Consider the following 17,426-nt stretch of genomic DNA (forward strand, 5'->3'; position numbering starts at 1 on the left):
TGTTATCTGTCATCCATTGGCAGACACTACAGTTTTAAGAAGAGTATACAGAAAAAAATATATAACTGGAAGCATTCTACTTCTATTTTAATGTTTCCTGCATATTTAGAAAAGATCACCCTGATTTTGATTTTACCTGTGAAACACCTCAGACCAGCTCACAGAACACTAATGTTCTCTTGAAGTACAATCTGAGAAGTTCTGGCTAAATGAAAGGGATAAGAAAAGTTCCCTCATCAAGCAGCTCTCTTGTACTGCCCCTGCCACCTGCCTCTATCCTTGCTTTAAGGTAATCACCACCTCCACGACCATATGTTCAGTGTTAATATGTTAATATCCATATTAAGCACTTTATCTGCTTCATTAGGTTTAATGGAGTAGATATTATTACCCATGGGATATAGCATGAGGAAACACTTTTAATGAGGTTATCATTAGCATGGCCTATAAAGGCAGGGTTGAGATTTAAACCCAGGTATGTCTGACTCCACTATCCATTCTCTTAACTGCTACCTATGCATCCTGCATGACCAAATATATAGCAACAAGAGTGGAAAATAACAACCCATTGTATTCTGTAAGCCTGTCAATAAGCCCTTAAATCTGGTGTTTGAAAACTTTTCAGTCATAAATCTATCACTGTATTACACAAGGAGTATCTGTGTCCTGTAATCAGGTTTTATATACGTGTAGAATATATTTTACAGAATTAGTTGTAAAAAAGAGGTGTTGATTGAAAAGTAAGAAGGAAGATTCTATCAGGATTGTTGTGAAGACAATAATATATAGTTCATATACCATTTTTTTCCCATGAAGCCTTCCTTGACTCAACCTTCTGGGAACTCCCTAAGCACTTTCCCTGTACCCTTAGCGCTTTATCTCGCAATTGAACCCACCAAAATCTGCTAAGTCTTTTGTGCAGGTGCTGGGGATACAGAGATCAAAGACATGGTCTCTACTCTCAAATAGCTCATGGTGAAATGTGTATTATGATACCTACAGGGTGCTGTAAAAGAGGAAAAGCATTTAACTCTAGGTAGAAGACTTGAGGGAGGGGGAGAAAAAGGAGAACGTGGGCCAATGGGAAGGAAGTGAGATGGAGTGGGGATTATGACCCTTGATCCTAGTCTTCAGTTGGGAGTAGAAATCAGGCAGATGGAGGCATGTATGTGTTCGTAGGTGTGCGTGTGTGCATGCATACACATGTGCCTCTGTTTTCTAGGCAGAAGAACGAAGCTAGATGATAAGGAGGAGAGGAGCCCGGCCTGTTATGGGAACTGCGAGCACATGATTCGAGAAGGCTTGTGTGCAGGGTGTGTGCTGAGAAATGGCACCAGGTCAAGCTGGAAAAGTATGTTTAAGTGATTTGGTGAGGAGTTTGGATTTTATCATGAAGAGGTTTGGGTATCATTGGAAGATTTTAAGATCTTTGGAATGATCATCCTGGCAGTAATATAGAGAACAGATGGCCTGGGAAATGAGATGCACAGAGAAAGCAAGGCGCAAGTCTAGGTGTCAGGAGACTCTTGAAGGCATCCAGGCCAGACTGAGCTTGGGCAGTGGCAGTGACGTTGAAGAGGAGGAGTGAGGTACAAGACATATTTAGGCAAATAACATGAATAAATGGGGAAAAATAAAAGTAATCTCAGTTTTTCAAGTAAATAAAACTTATTTAACTTCTTATGTTGTCCCTGAAAGGTTCACATTTCTCTACTTTTTCCAGAGGTGGTACTACTGGTATAAAGCACAATTAGCAGATTTAATAGAATTAGCGTTCTTTGAAGCACCCCAACATATATTCATTTCTTGTTGCACTACCTGACTCCTTTCCCCGAAACTGACGTTATGGGTGGATTTCCATGAACCTGACTTAACCTTTACTCTATTCCCTGGCTACACAGACTGAAAATTATGCTGCCTTTCACAAGAGGATGGATTAAGGGGCAGAAAAGACAAGCCTGTTGAAACCCATCCCATTGTGAATACAGCAACTCAAAGGCACCATTTCCAAAGAGGGCTGGTGGCATCACCCAGAAAGGGAGCACATCTTAGTGTTTGTCTCCAAGTAGCCTTTCTGGTCCAATGACAGAAGCAACAATAAGAAATAATAAGACAGGAAGCTGAAAGGTGTAGATTAGATCTGAGGAACAGTTTTCCCCTCAGAGAGGCTGTTCAATATGGATATCAGTTATGCCAGAGAATATTCTTCCCTGGAGATTGTTTTTGGGATTGTGGTAAAGTATACATAATACAAAATTTACTCTTTTAACCAGTTTTAAGTATACAGTTCTGTAACATTAAGTATCAATACATTCACACTGTTGTCACTATTCTACCTTAATATTCCCCGTCCCTGCCTCTATTGGATTGCTACACTGTCACTCTCTCTTCTTATCATGTTTGGAATTCTCACTTTTTGAGCTACTGATTAAATAATCCATCCATCCTTAGATTTATCCATTCAAAATATATTTGTTGAGAACTTACAGTAAGAGAAAAAAAGTTGTAAACATCAATGTATTCACCAAAACTTGTATTTAAATGAAACTCCCAAGCGGCTTCCCAATTTTCCCCAATTTAAACTGACAACCCATGATTATGTCATGTTTAGTACAGATTTAAGCAACCTCACCTTCACAATTTGTGACCACAGCCAATTCCAGTTCACTGTATACAGCAACAAAAATCAGCAAAGAAAGGGTTTGGAAGGCCAAAGAAAAGTCAAGTAGGTGAGGTCTGTGGCTTTACAGCCTTACTCATTTAAAACTTCACCTACGGTAAAATGTGGTTTATCTCACTTACAAGATACAATCAAGTTTAACATGATTGTTACAATACTCTATCAGCCCTAAGAAAGTACACGTATATCTACTAAATGCATATTTATATCATAAAATGTTAATCATAGAATCATGAACTTCCATAATCCTTTTTAGTCAATTATATCAAAAGGTCTTTAGAACATGAAGTATGCATTTCTTGTTAAGGAAAAAATTATGATTTTCTCAGAATTTAGCCCTAATTAAGTGGGCCCAGGTTTTGTGGTGTTTGATCTATTATTTGGACATCAAAACCCAGGTTAAATCTACAGAATAATTTGTAGTATGGAGTAAACAAGCCTAGTAATCTGTAATCTTTTATAAAAATAGATATATTTTTTATACATCTTAATTGGAGTATAAGTGCTTTACAATGTTGTGTCAGTTTCTGCTGTACAACAAAGTGAATCAGCCATATGTATGAATATATCCCCATATCCCCTCCCTCTTGAGCCTCCCTCCCACCCTCCCTATCTCACCCCTCTAGGTCTTCACAAAGCACGGAGCTGATCTCCCTGTGCTATGCAGCCCCTTCCCACTAGCTATCTATTTTACATTTGGTAGTGTATATATGTCCATGCCACTCTCTCACTACATCCCAGCCTCCCCTTCCACCCCGTGTCCTCAAGTCCATTCTCCATGTCTGCGTCTTTACTCCTGCCCTGCCACTAGGTTCATCAGTACCATTTTTCTAGATTCCATATATGTGTGTTAGCATACGGTATTTGTTTTTCTCTTTCTGACTTACTTCACTCTGTATGACAGACTCTAGATCCATCCACCTCACTACAAATAACTCAATTTTGTTACTTATTATGGCTGAGTAATATTCCATTATATATATGTGCCACATCTTCTTTATCCATTCATCTGTCGATAGACACTTAGGTTGTTTCCATGTCCTGGCTATTGTAAATAGTGCTGTAATGAACATTGTGGTACATGTCTCTTTTTGAATTATGGTTTGCCCAGTAGTGGGATTGCTGGGTCATATGATAGTTCAGTTTTTAGTTTTTTAAGGAACCTCCATACTGTTCTCCATAGTGGCTGTATCAATTTACATTCCCACCAACAGTGCAGGAGGGTTCCCTTTTCTCCACACCCTCTCCAGCAAAAAATAGTGTATTTTTTGGTAGTGTATTCATAGCAGACAGGGCTGTATGGGTGGGTAAAATTGGTTGATTGAGTCATCCTAAAAGCTAGTGGCTGAAAATAAATTGCTATCCCTGTAGACAATTATTGGAATGAAACAAAATCAGCTTTACATACCTTCAAAACCTGAGGAAAATAGCTCTGAGTGAAAATAACATGCACTGGGATACTGTTTTTTGAAAAGAGGAGCATCTTACCAAAGATTCCAACTCATTCCTCTTGGGGCAGCTTAACTGCACAAGCTTTATGCTAATTGTTTTTATATTAAAGATCTGGCAGCTTTACAAAAATCTTAAACTTGCACATGCAGGTTCAAAATACCCTATTTCAGTGGCCCAGAGTTAAGCTAGGAAAGCATTTCAGATAATGCCAACCTGTAGTAATGCAATGTTTGTTTGTATGTTTGTTTTTAACCTATGGGTGGTTTATAGTTTATAGTTTTTTAGGAATTTGCTTAACAAATGTGGACGTGATTAGTTTTCTGCCCTCCAAAACCCAAATCTGCGTTCTCTGATATCAAGGGATGCTATCTGCCAAATGACAGGCTTTCAAAAGTCAAGAAGACCGTCTTTGCTGGTGAGTGTTATTCCTGCACTTGGTATGAATTCCTCTCACAGCAGATCTTCAGCAGCATAGAGGTTGAGTTTTCAATATCCAGCATTCATAAAAGGGCATAGATTCACACATTATAAAAAAGTGTGAGAAAGAGAGTAAAGAGTACAATGGAGATAGAGTAAGCCAACGTTCCCATGTACTGTGGAGTACTGGCAAAAATTAAGTAAACTTCTCTTGATTAAAAAAAAAAAAGATAAAAGTTGGAAAGTGGACATAAGAAAAGTATAATTTGACTCAGAGCTAGTCACTTACAAAAAGTGAAAAATAACTGAGATGATATCGGTACTTGATAGCTGCTATAGTAATAACCAGAGTGACACATAAGGGGAAATTTGGGGAGGTGGAAGTGTTGGGAAGAGTTCGAGCTAAAGGTGTTCATTGTCGAAGGAAAAGTATTATCTGTCTTAATCGCCTGTTAACAAAGTCTAAATAGCTGAGTGAAGTCTTGGAGAACCATGTGAGGGTGAATGTAGGCTGCATTCTATGCTTCTTTTCCAAGAGCTTCTTTTCCATGGGAAAGATATATTTTCACTATAAAAAAACAGTGATATCATTTGCCAAGTGTGGGCCACCAGCATCATCATTAAACTTCACACATTATTTCTTGGGAGCCAGAGAGGTGGAGAGGTGGGTAATGTTGATATCACTGACTAGTGGCGTAATTTAGACACAGTGTGGGGTTAATGGGCACTAGGCATGATCTTGGAGATGGAAAGGGAGAGGATCAAGGAAGAGGTACCTTTGCTCAAGCCGCCTTCCCCACCTCTGACCATGCCTCTGCAAGGGATCCACCCCGGGGGGGTCAGACCTCTTGGTCGGGGGTTCTAGCATTCAGTGGGTTTGGTACTGCTCATAAAGGTCCCTGATGAAAACATTTTATGTTGCCTTTGGGAGTGGTGGGAAGGGATTAAGTTTCAGTCTAGCTCTTAGATCCTGAACTGGGCCAGAAAATTCCTGGTTATAGGCTAATGCACAGATCCACTCTACTACTGTTCTTATCATCAAACTTTGCCAAGGTGTGGAAGAGCAGAAGCCAAAAGATCAGTAGTGTCCTAGAATATGGTAGAATGGTATCTTAACTCCTTATTTTATTGGTACTAATAGACATTCTTACTCCCCCATTTTAAAAAAGCATCACCAAAAAGAAACCTTTCATATTCTCAAGACCAAAACAGTAATGAGACGTGAGGCTAGAGCACTGAACTGACTTCTTGCTAGCACTTCAAAAAGGTTTCAACACTGTGAAATTATGTTGGGAGTTGCTACCTCTCAAACTTCAGGTTGTTAAAGATGATTATAAGACATGTTCTGTTGCTTAAGGATTTGCTGACATCTATTGCCTTTTTTCTCCAAATGACATTTCTGAGTTAATAAAGGATCTGAGAAAGATGTGGCCTTGAGCAATACTTTTATTACCATTACTTTCCCACCATCTAACTCTTCTGCCATGACCCTCCCACTCACCCACATCCTACCGCCTTCCTCACTGCGTTATTAATCTGACCTGAATCACTCTATTCTTCTCCAAGAGAACACACCCCACTAATAGCAGTGAATCATAGATACTCTTACTTCTCTAGTCTCTAATGGACTTGATGAAATGCCAGGTCTAATAGAATAAAAGGATAGGAACTCAGGTGAAAGGAGTTCTTTAGGTTCTTGTTCAGTATATTACCCTCAATATTAGTTCCCAGATCAACTTTCTGGTTACCTGGTGGTGAACAGGTTTTCATCATTGACCCTCCCCTTATCTCCAGGCTCGAAGTAGCCATCCTGCTCAGTGAGGAAACCTCACAGGTATGCCTAATAGCTAAGTCAAGGGCTCTTTCACCTTGAAGTTGAAAATAAAATCCTTTCTTGTTTAACTTGACTAAAAATATTAAACAGTTTACCCTCAAAGGTCACTTTTTGATAACAAAGTCTTCCACAGTCTTTACAAGTGAGCCAATTACACTGTAGAATTCCATATGAAATATTTAGGTAATAGAGAAAAAAACAGAATGAGTTTGTCAGTTATTCAAAGGGAAATTTATGAGATGACAGAGACTAAAACTACATCTTCTTCACCATGGATAGGTCTATAGGATGAGATTTGAATTCATGGCAAGAGAAACGTAGAGAAGAGTTTTTGAAGGTGATTTTCAACTTACATATCAGTGTCATTAGAAATATTGAAAGCCAGTTGAGAGAATGTAGTAGACTTTCTTGTGAGTGTTATAGATTTAGTTTAACTTGTCCTGATGGACTTTATAATCAACTTAATCATGTGGATTTTATATAGCTCTTCTTCACCCAAGTGGATTTTAATTCCAGTTTTAAAAGTGTGTATGTATATTTTAAATTGCTTTAAAAATAGCTACGGATACTACCTATCAATACAGAAAAGTCAATGGAATGGAGTTTAGGTCATCCTGAGATTACTGTTAAGATTTTTAAAGTAATGCTAAAGCTAAGAATTTTCACAAAAATTACTGCCATAAAATTTTAAATTGTGGCTTGAAAGCGTGTGCCTGTGTGTATGCTTGGTTGTATGGAGAGAGGGGCAGAGAGAGAGAGATAGGGAGAGAGACACTATTCACTATTCCCTTCTTGCTATTAAAAAAGAAAAAACCCTCATAAAGGTTATTAGGTTTACGTCATTACCCCACCAACAATAATCACAGACAAGAATGAACGGAAGAGCATTTTACCACACCCTGATGAATAACAAAGTGGTGAATAGTAGCCTTGTGTACTGAAGAAAGTTAAAAACAGAGAAAGCCTGCCTTAGGTTAGTATTAATTACTATTATCATTGAATTCTATTGCCCAAATTATTCTCTATGGTGGAGTAAAGAGTCCTTGCCTTCTGGTTCTCTGGGGCAGTACTTTCCCCTGCCTGAAAAGTTTCATATGGGGGCTTACCTGGTGGCACAATCGTTGAGAATCTGCCTGCCAGTGCAGGGGACACGGGTTCGAGCCATGGTCCAGGAAGATGCCACATGCCGTGGAGCAACTAAGCCCGTGCGCCACAACTACTGAGCCTGCGCTCTAGAGCCCACGTGCCACAATACTGAAGCCCGCGCGCCTAGAGCATGTGCTCCGCAACAAGAGAAGCCACTGCAATGAGAAGCCCACGCACCACAACGAAGAGTAGCCCCTGCTCGCCGCAACTAGAGAAAGCCTGCGCGCAGCAACGAAGACCCAACGCAGCCAAAAATAAAATAAACACATTTAAAAAAAGTTTCAGATGAAACATACAATGTCATGTGTCAGAAACAACAAACTCCTAATAGGCCAGTAGATTTCAAGTTCCTAAAGACATGGAAATGGTGGCTAGGCTTTATCTAAAGGTACAATGAAAACTATAGGGGCTATATGCCAGATCCCTTACACTAAATTGAGAGTGAAAGGTATGTTTCCATTTTGGTACATAATGGGTGTAAGTAAAATGCAAACTTGTATTTGGGAAAATCATTCAATTCTAACAACACGTGAAAGTCTGAGATGTAGGTCAACAAATGCACATTTCTGAAATACAGGTTCTTCTGAGTACATGTTCTGAAGTTCTCTGAAAATCTGGCTAAAACAATCCCTGATAATATACCAGTTCACATAATAAGCAAGTCAGAACTTTTGCTAGGCAAGATGTTGTTTTCCTTTATGGAGCCAGCAAAAACACAGCTCTAAGCTTAGGTTATAATGATAAAAGGCTTTTGGAGCAGCTTATTTTAGGGAATCATAAAAACAACCCAACCCAAAGTGTAAAGAATATGCAGAGTGTGCATTATGCTTCAGGACAAATCACTCCGCTTTTTTCCAGTGTAACTGATGCCAATGGATGAGTAAAGGGAGAAATAATTGTACAGACTGGGACCTGGGGCTTGCTGAGGTGAGTAACACCTGTATCACAAAATCATGAGTTCTCTCATTTTGTAAATTCCTTGAGATTAATTTACATACTTTTTGAAAAATTTAGAAGGATCAGAATATATTATCAATTATATGTGGAAGCTCCAAGTCTTCTGCTATTTATGGCTTACGTGGTGAGGTGTCCTACACATCACAGCATCTTTTAAAAAAATCTGTGGCCTTTTTTGGGGAGGTAAGTGAAGGGGTGAAAGGATTATATGATGCATTCCTTTAGATCAATTAGGGAATGGTGAACATAGTTGCATCTCTAGCATAACTATCGAGTGCTTCTTAGATACCTACTGCTGCTTTTCACTGCCTGTCATGAATGCTCATTTAATTCTCCAAACCCTACGAGGTTGATAATATTATCCCCACTTTATTGATGAGGAAACCGAGGCACAGCGACACTACCTTACAAAGCACACAAAATGTTGGTGCTGGGATTTGAACCTAGGCAATTTGACTCCAACATTTATGTCCTTAATCACTGTATTAGGTTGTCTTCAGGTTCTATATTTACATCCCACTGTTTAGCACTCAGTGAATTCCTTCTGGATCCTAGCTACCTCTAAGCCATTACTATCAGATGTTAGTAAAAAGACAGGCTCAACGTTTAAAATGGCCATTCACTGGGATTCGAAACACTGGCCCGTTAAAATTCCCAACTTCCACGCGACTCAGAAATTACTCAACTGTCTTTTCCTAAACCCAGGGCTCCAACTTAGTTAACTTTGTTGTTGCACAGCAACGGAACATCACCACACAGGAAACGAGGAGGATTATTTTAGACTGAGGATGCCGCTGCCCAGTATTCAGCCAGGGCCCTATCTGCCTCAATCACCCCAATTCTGGACCAACCCAATCTTATTAAGTGATTGTTCTGCATCCTGTGTTGCACCATAACAGATTTCCTTGGGCTACATTTTCTCTCAGATTTGACAAGATTCGAAGCCAAGCTAAGAAATCTAACTTTTGAGGTAGATCCGGCAGAAAACCCGTGGCGGGACCGCAGTTTGCGGCAACGAAGGCTACAAAAGAGCTCAACTGCATCCGCCGGGGCTCTCAGAGAGACTGCTAACGTGTTTGACTGTCAACAGGCCATTGAACGCCGCGCTGCTCTTTCGTGGTCTCTGCCTTTGGAGTTCACAAGCTGTAAATTTAACACACAGCCCGCCGCGCAGCTCTGGGTCCCAGGAAGTCTGAGGAAAGGCCTTTGCTGGGGGGAGCGCGGAGAAGGGACTGACGGGAGCCAGGAGAACGGGAGGGGCATTCTCAGGCGTCCTTCACAAACACACAAAAACTAGGAAGTAGGAAGGGAAGTCGAAGCAAGGAGAGAGGAGGGAGGGGAAGCCGTGAATAAAAGCGCGCCCCTCCCGGAATCGGTTACTCGTTTTAAGCTCATTTCGGAGAGCGCCCGACCGCTGCGAAGGATTGCGGCCGCGCGCGCGCGCACGCGCGGAGTCCCACAGCTCTCGGGCGCTGGGCGGAGCAGAGCTACGCGCCTCGGTCAACCTGGCCAATCACGCTTTTCGGCCCCTCCCGCGCGGCCTCGCCCCGCTCCCTTGCGGAGGCTCGCGGCCGCGCGCGCGCAGTCCCGCCGCTCCGGGCGCCGGGCTGAGTGGAGCTGCGCGCGTCAGTCAATCTGGCCAATCGCGGGTCTCTTCCGCCTCCCGGGCGGCCCCGCCTCTCAGACTCCCGGCTGCAGGCAGCCGCTGGGTTAGTTCTCTACGCTCTCCGGGGATGGCGGAGAGAGGTAGCGTGCTGGGCATAGAGTGGGCGTCTGAGAACTGGACTTCTTCGGGGATTGGGTGGGGAGTCGAGTTGCGCTCCCTTTCCCTGGTCAGGGAACCTCTCAGCTCCACCTCAGGCCTGGGGTCTCTCGAGGGCTTGCTGTAGTGGCGGGAGGGGAGGGAGGACTCCCTGTGGTATTTTTCCCGGTAAAGTTTCATGGCCTTTGTTTGAGAAGCAAACTTCAGTCTCTCCTTTTCAGGGTCTCTTAGCTGCTTAATCGAAAACGATGCAGACAGGAGGAAGTTTACCTGTGCTTGGGCTTCTTGTTCCTCAGGCCTGGAGGGTCATTTGTTTTAGGCACACAGCCTTTAGGATTTAGGGTAGCGTGACAGGTCTATGTTTTTTTTGAGTCAAGATTTCAGTTACATTTCCTTTCATTGTGAAGCTGGCGTAATGAAATGAAAGAATTCCTGACTATCCAAAGTTGTTATCCAACTCACCCCCCCGAATATGTCAGATTTTGAGGATTTTTGTCAGATTTTATCCGTCAATAAAAACAAATGTGGAGTTGTTCATATGAGATGCTAGCTAGTTAACTTGTCATGAAAAAAACTAGTAGTCACCATAATGAGCAACACAATCCGATTTAGGAAAGTAAATGGAAAACTGAAAAAAAAAAGAAGAATGAATCACAACTAAGTGAAAGAAGGAAGTTGGCTGGCTTACTTGGTGATGTTATGTAAAACAATAAAAAATTCTTTGATAAAAATTAAGGAATATATAGAGGTGTGGGTTAATTTGATTTCCGTTTTGTGATTATTTTTTGTTTTTTAGAAGTAAAGCAAGATTTCAAGATGGAAAGTCCATCAGCCTCAGCTGTGCTGTTACCTAGCACTCCACAGGCTGGTGCCAATCCACCGTCTCCTCGTACAAGCAGTTCAAGAAAACAAGTATGAAAATCTTAGTTCTTTCAGTGGATCTAGTCTATATTTCTAAGTATTGTGGCAATGGTGGTTTCAAGTCTACTGAACATTGTCAGTTAACGTAATGTGTAAATTAGTAAGTAAAAATTTTATTAACATAATTTTAGGTCTTAACCCTTAGATAATGTATTGGACCTTCCCCTCAAATTTTCATCTTGACCCAATTATTTTCATTTAGTTTCAGTTCAAGTTTTTACAGCATTCCAAACAGGAAGTTTGAATCTGACATCATGAAGGTCTTTGGGGGAAAGATCCAGGTCGTTTCCTTAATTTGTAACTCTGAAGCACCTAACCATGTCAGGCTTGGGACAGTTGCTGAACAAATGTTTGTGATTACTGAGATAAGTGTTTCAGCACTGTTTTAGAAGGGTGCCGGCTCTGCTAATATAAAAAGGGGTTAAAACTTAGTGGAGCTTACAGGAACTAAAGATATTTTGTGATGGTTACTTTAGATATATGGAGACAGAAAGTCATCTAGTGGTGTCTGCCATAGAAACGTAAGGTCTTGATTTCTAGTAGATTTATTTATATCAAGTCTTGATTAACATTATTAACGTTTGATGCCTTTTTCAGCCTATGAGTGCAACCCTTAGGGAACGATTAAGGAAAACTAGATCTTCATTTAATTCTTGTTATGGTGTGGTAAAACGACTTAAAGTAGAGAGTGAAGAAAATGATCAGACCTTTTCAGAGAAACCAGCACCTTCAACAGAAGAAAACTGTTTGGAATTTCAAGAAAATTTTAAACACATAGACAGTGAATTTGAAGAAAGTACATATTTGAAAAATACCTTCAAGAATATCAATGCATGTGCATCTAAATCACTTGATTCTGAGTCATGCAGTGATCTCCAGAATGACTTTATGAGTGAGAATCTTCCCAAACATGGATTAAACAAAGAAAAAGCAAAATTGGTGAAGCAGATTCAGGAGAAAGAAGAACTTCTTCGGAGGCTAAAACTAGTCAAAATGTATAGATCAAAGGTAAGAAGAATTTCAGAACCATTGCCTAATTAATTTTTTTATTTTTAGATAAATGGTAGGAAAGTATTTCAAAAAGAAAAGTTTATTTTAGCATAAGAAGAAGTAAGCCAAGTATCCAGAAACCTGGCTTCCAACAGCTTTAACTCAAATATGTCATAGATTTAGAGTAGAGCAGAAGAGGCCTCTAAACACCAGGTATAACTTTTAAAAGTCCCAGCCCTTATTTCATATGCAGTTGAAGCTTTCTATCTAGTTTCCAGCCCACAGCAGTATTAGAAGCTTCAAATGTTAGCTGCAAGTGGCAATGAGAACAGAAGCAACAGTGACAGTGAATGAGAAAAAAAGCTAAAAATGGACCACAGAGTACAATGAAAAGTAATTTTAGTAATGATCTTTTGTTATTCAATTATGTGTAACAAATTATTAAAATAGTCCGAGCATTTTCTTTAAGAAAACAACAAATATATATTAGATTTTAGATTTCAACCCAGATAAGGTTGAAGAAAATAGAATTTGGGCACTTGGAAGAAGATGACCCTTACTTACCTGGATCAGTCATGTATATTGCAATTGCGCCTTCTTCCCCAGCAATGTGTCATAAATGATGGAATACTGTATCTTATTTGCTCTCTTGAATTTTTAGGACTTCTCTAAATATAACTACTTGAGTTTTATGAGATAGTGACATTGAAAAATATTAATTTGAATATCATTTTTTAAACTACAGCTGTGGTAGAAAAAGTAGATTGTTTTTTTTAACCCATATTGTTGCTTCTTTACATAGTTTTGCCCTATTTAATGATTCGATTTTTCTCTGAGGGTAAGGATAGCCCAGAGCTTCTACCAAACAAAACAGCCATAGAACTCAATTTGAGTGATAGTTACTTAAAACCATCCTACTTTTTTCCTGGGTAGAAGTCCCATTTATGTCCAAATGTGTTACCCTTTAAACCTACTACTCATCTACTGATTTGACAACTTTCATTAAGTAAGTTAGGATGGCTGTCTAGTTATTGACACACATTTATGTCTTTTTTTTTTTCTGTTTCAGAATGACCTGTCTCAGTTACAGATGTTAATAAAGAAGTGGAGAAGCTGTAGCCAGCTGTTGCTTTATGAGCTGCAGTCAGCTATGTCTGAGGAGAACAAGAAACTAAGCCTTACTCAGCTGATAGACCACTATGGGTTAGATGATAAATTGCTACACTATAACAGAAATGAAGAAGAATTTATAGGTGTTTAATTCATAATTTTTTTCTCCAGAATGTCTTCGTGGATGACAATGTAATTAAAAGATATTTATACATTTTAAAAGGAAGATGTAAACCATTAGGGCTTAGAGAAAGGTATCCTGGTGAACCTGGATCAATTTAGGGCCTTTGTTATATAAGTATAAACTAAGTTCTAAAATGAAAATTTAGTGTTTTGAATAAATTTGCCAAAGAAAACTTTGGCAAAAGTTTTGACAGTTAAAGGTGAAAAAAATTTTTTAAATTAAATCATGATTAAAAAAATAATTTGGACAACTGTGGAAGTGAGTTTTAATACATTGTTCTATTTATTGTGGTAAAAGTTTTATTTTAAATGTTAAAAAACAGTCCATCTAGTGAATGTCTCAACCGAAACTTGTCTGAAAATGCCTGCCTCTCCTAAGTTTATGCCTCTCCTTTGTTTCCACCCATTTACCACATATTTCCATCTGGATGGTCTAGCAGGTAAACTCATGTGTTCAAAATTACATTAGTTTCTGTCTCTTCAAGTTTGTTACTTGTATGCGTCATCTCGGTTAGTGAAGTGATCATCTATTTCTTATAAAACCACATGTCCTCACCACCCACTTCAGGGCATCACGGCATACGGGGCCTTTTACATTCATCTACCTTTCTAGTTTTATCTGTGAAATAGGTCAAAGCTAGCGTATCTACTCCATTAACAGTGACTCCTCAGTCAGAAACCCACCTTCACTGGGTTGGGGTTCTGGCTGCCATGTTGTACGTTATCTGTCATCCTGGCCATAGATGGACCCAAGCATCCCAGTCCTTGAGAATTCGGAATTGAGCTCAAGAAAAGAAAGCCCATCTCTTTTTGTGGCTGGAGCTGTTGTATGTGAACTTGAAAGCAGAAAAGCTGGTGTGCTTAAGTCTGCCCTTACAGAGGAAGGCAGAGATGACGGAGAGAGAACTTTGTGGGTCAGTGGCTTCTTGGTTCTGGTTTCCAGTCTCTTGGGTCCTTTTAAGGGCTGAGACAGCTTTACTTAGTTGTGGTTTTTTTTTTCCCCCAATCTTAAAAGAAAAGTACTTCCCTACTACTTGCTAAGCAGCCACTACCCTAAGCTTCCCCCCTCCGCCCCCAGCTGCTCCTTACTCTCAGCCCAGTCCTTCCCCGTGATCCAACAGACTATTAATGTTGGCATATCAAGACCCTGCTCTTGCATGCATTCTAATTGTTAATGCCCATGCCAGTAACCTACCCCTCACCCCGGCCTCAATTCTTGCCTTCTAAACACTGCCATTGTCATTGGCTTCTGTGAACCCAAGAGGACTGGCCTTCCCTGGCTCTGGGATTCCCAGATGGGCATCCCTGGGAAGCTGTGCTGACCAGCCTCCACTGCTTCTTGCTGCTCAGCCAGAGGTCCTAAATGTGGCAGGAGAAGTTTCCCTGGTGATGGTTGCCAGCATTTGACTGCAGCTGCCCATTACTGACTAGCACATCCCCTGGAGTCACCCTTACACGTCCGTTTGGGGGAACTACAGCATCAATGGGACTCTGGTTTTGGGAGAGTTGGGGAGCAGTTGGTGGTATAGCAATGGGGATTTCTAAGGCATTGGCTAGGTGCTGAGGGCTCCAACAGCTCAGTGAGCACTTCTACAAGAGGAGGTGGATCATGGAGTATGGATGGGGCTTATGGGAGAGTTTGGGGCCTAGGGGTGCCCATGAAGCAGTCCCCTTTTTAATAATTTCTATTGAATTTCACCTCCATTTAATAGGATATATTTATTAAGAACTACTGAATAAGAATTATTTTTATTCATTAAAATGAAAGCTAACACTTAGCACTTGCTTTGTGCCAGTTTTAAAAGTATGTTAACTCATTTGAGTTTTACAATTATCAACATCCCAGTTTTAAAGATGAGGAAATTTTAAGATTAAGTAGTTATTTAGTGACAGTTAGAATTTGAACCCAAGCAACCCAGCAACAGAGCTCATAACCATGTTATGTTTGACCCAATTAATTATATATATTACTACTTGATAATATAGATAATACCTTAAAGGGCTATAAAAATACAAATATAATTGCTCTTAGTTCAGCAGAAGCTGAGAGGAATCAGTACCATAAACATATCAAGAGAGAGGACTGGGTTCCATGACCCATGTGCCCTTCCAAAGCACCTGCCAATAACCCCAAAGCAGAAGATGCCTCTTGTTGAAAGTGCTGCTACTAGAATACAGCTTGGGGGCAAGAGGCTCTTGCTAACCTCCACTCTATGCCTCAAAGCTGAGGCATTCAAGCAAGGAGCATTGCCAGAATCACTCAGGGTAGACACTAAGAAACGAAACAGGCTGTTAAGACCTGGGAATCCACAGAGCACTGTCCAGCGAAATTTGTGGCCTTGCCTTAGTAGCAAATGGAGGCTTCAGGAGCTAACTTAGGTGACATGGAAATGTTACCAATAGGCACTACCCTGCTTAATCAGCCAAATCGACTACTTCAGGAATCATTCTAGGTCTAAGGGGGGGGAGCTGTCAAAATGATGTTGGTTCTATTTTCCTTACCATTCCCACCACTGATCACTATACAGGTGATCAATTATGGTACTATCCTGGCAATTTCTAAATAGAAGGTTTTAAAACTTCCAAATTTTTTTTTCCAAATAGAATGTTTTATAATTGCTCTCTTGCTTTACCTACGCCAGTGTACATTGGATATGGTGTTACTAATTAAACTTAACATTTAATTCACAAAGTGCAGAACATTGAGACATTGACACCCTTTGGAGATTGTGGTTCATGATCCCAATGGTATTACCTTGGAATGCAGCAGTCCATAGGCTATGGAAAGGCAAAGCAGTTTTCTGAACAGTTAATCTTCTCATTACTTATTTATCATCATCTACATGAATAAAGTGATAAACTATTTCATGGAAATGTAAGAATTCTGATCACCAAATTCCTTTGTGTGTGTCTGTTTCTCCACACCAAGCAATTCTCAAAACACCATCTGGATGTCCTACAATTCAACTCAATTCTGACACATCTATCTGGTGATAGCATCAGATTCTACAAGTTAAGGGCTCAGTCCCACAAGACTGCCCTCCACTTCAGATGCCATTTGAAAAACCAGATTGTTACCTGTGCTTCTGACCGGCTGGCAATAAGTCAGAGGTTCCCAAGATTCCCTTCTTCCTTGGGTTCAGTTAATTTGCTAGAGTGGTTCATAGAACGCAGAGAAACATTTTATTTATCAGATTACCATTTTATTATAAAAGGATCTAACTCAGGAACCTCGGGATGGAAGAGATGCATAAGGCAAGTTATGGTGAAAAGCTCAGACTTGCTTGCTCTCTCTGGGTACACTCTCCAAACCTTGTCCTTCTGGGCTTTTGTGGAGACCTCATTACATAGGCACAATTGATTAAATCATTGGTCATCGGTGATCAATTCAACTTCCAGCCCGTTTACCCTTCCTAGAGGTGGGGGTGGGGGGTGGGTGTGCGTAAGGGTGGGTGGGTGGATGGGAGGTTGGGACACAGGGTTGGTTCTCCTGGCAAACAGCCCCCATCCTTAGGTGCAATCCAAAAGTCACCTCATTAACATAACAAGACACCTGTACCTCTCTCATCACTTAGGAAATTCCGGGGGTTTTAGGATCTCTGTGCCAGGAATGGTGTCGAAGGCCAAATATATATATTTCTTATTATAAATCACAATATCACAAAATGAGAAAATGCTTTTTTTCTGTTTACTAAACTATCATGTGGGGCACAAAATTAAGTTCTGTTGCAAATACATATGAATATAGAAGATTATGTCATGTTTATGTAGAACGTCTATGTAGAAGAAAATATGTTGTAATTTATAAGTGATTTAGGGCTTGGTAAAAGTAAACAATTCGCCTCGTTCCCATTGGTAGGACAGGGAATCATCTTAAACATTCTATTAATTTTTTTTCTGATGATAGAGAAATGCTTACTGAAGAAAATGGGAAATACAGAAAAGTATAAAAGATAAAAATCATTCATAATCTC

The 17,426-nt window shown here is 40.2% G+C and overlaps 1 protein-coding gene across 2 annotated transcripts; it reads left to right on the forward strand.

Annotated features, from left to right (window-relative positions):
- Positions 1–10,166: 10,166 nt before the first annotated feature.
- Positions 10,167–13,849, forward strand: SFR1 (SWI5 dependent homologous recombination repair protein 1). Of its 2 annotated transcripts, XM_082674270.1 has the most exons (4): positions 10,167–10,232; positions 11,045–11,160; positions 11,767–12,177; positions 13,229–13,849. In XM_082674270.1, exons 1-4 carry the CDS (start codon positions 10,220–10,222, stop codon positions 13,418–13,420), a joined length of 732 nt encoding a protein of 243 aa, XP_082530396.1. In that variant the 5' UTR covers positions 10,167–10,219; the 3' UTR covers positions 13,421–13,849. The 2 variants fall into 2 exon arrangements, with proteins under 2 accessions (XP_082530396.1, XP_082530397.1); XM_082674271.1 differs by lacking the exons at positions 10,167–10,232; positions 11,045–11,160 and adding an exon at positions 11,189–11,269.
- The last annotated feature ends 3,577 nt before the right edge of the window (positions 13,850–17,426 follow it).

This window comes from Grampus griseus (assembly GCF_964374135.1).
Source record: "Grampus griseus genome assembly, chromosome: 16".
Lineage (NCBI taxonomy): Eukaryota > Metazoa > Chordata > Mammalia > Artiodactyla > Delphinidae > Grampus > Grampus griseus.

Coding starts and splice junctions, on each gene's coding strand:
- SFR1 (XM_082674270.1), top strand. Junction 11,161..11,766: donor CAAGCAGTTCAAGAAAACAA/GTATGAAAATCT, acceptor TGCCTTTTTCAG/CCTATGAGTGCAACCCTTAG. Junction 12,178..13,228: donor TCAAAATGTATAGATCAAAG/GTAAGAAGAATT, acceptor TTTCTGTTTCAG/AATGACCTGTCTCAGTTACA.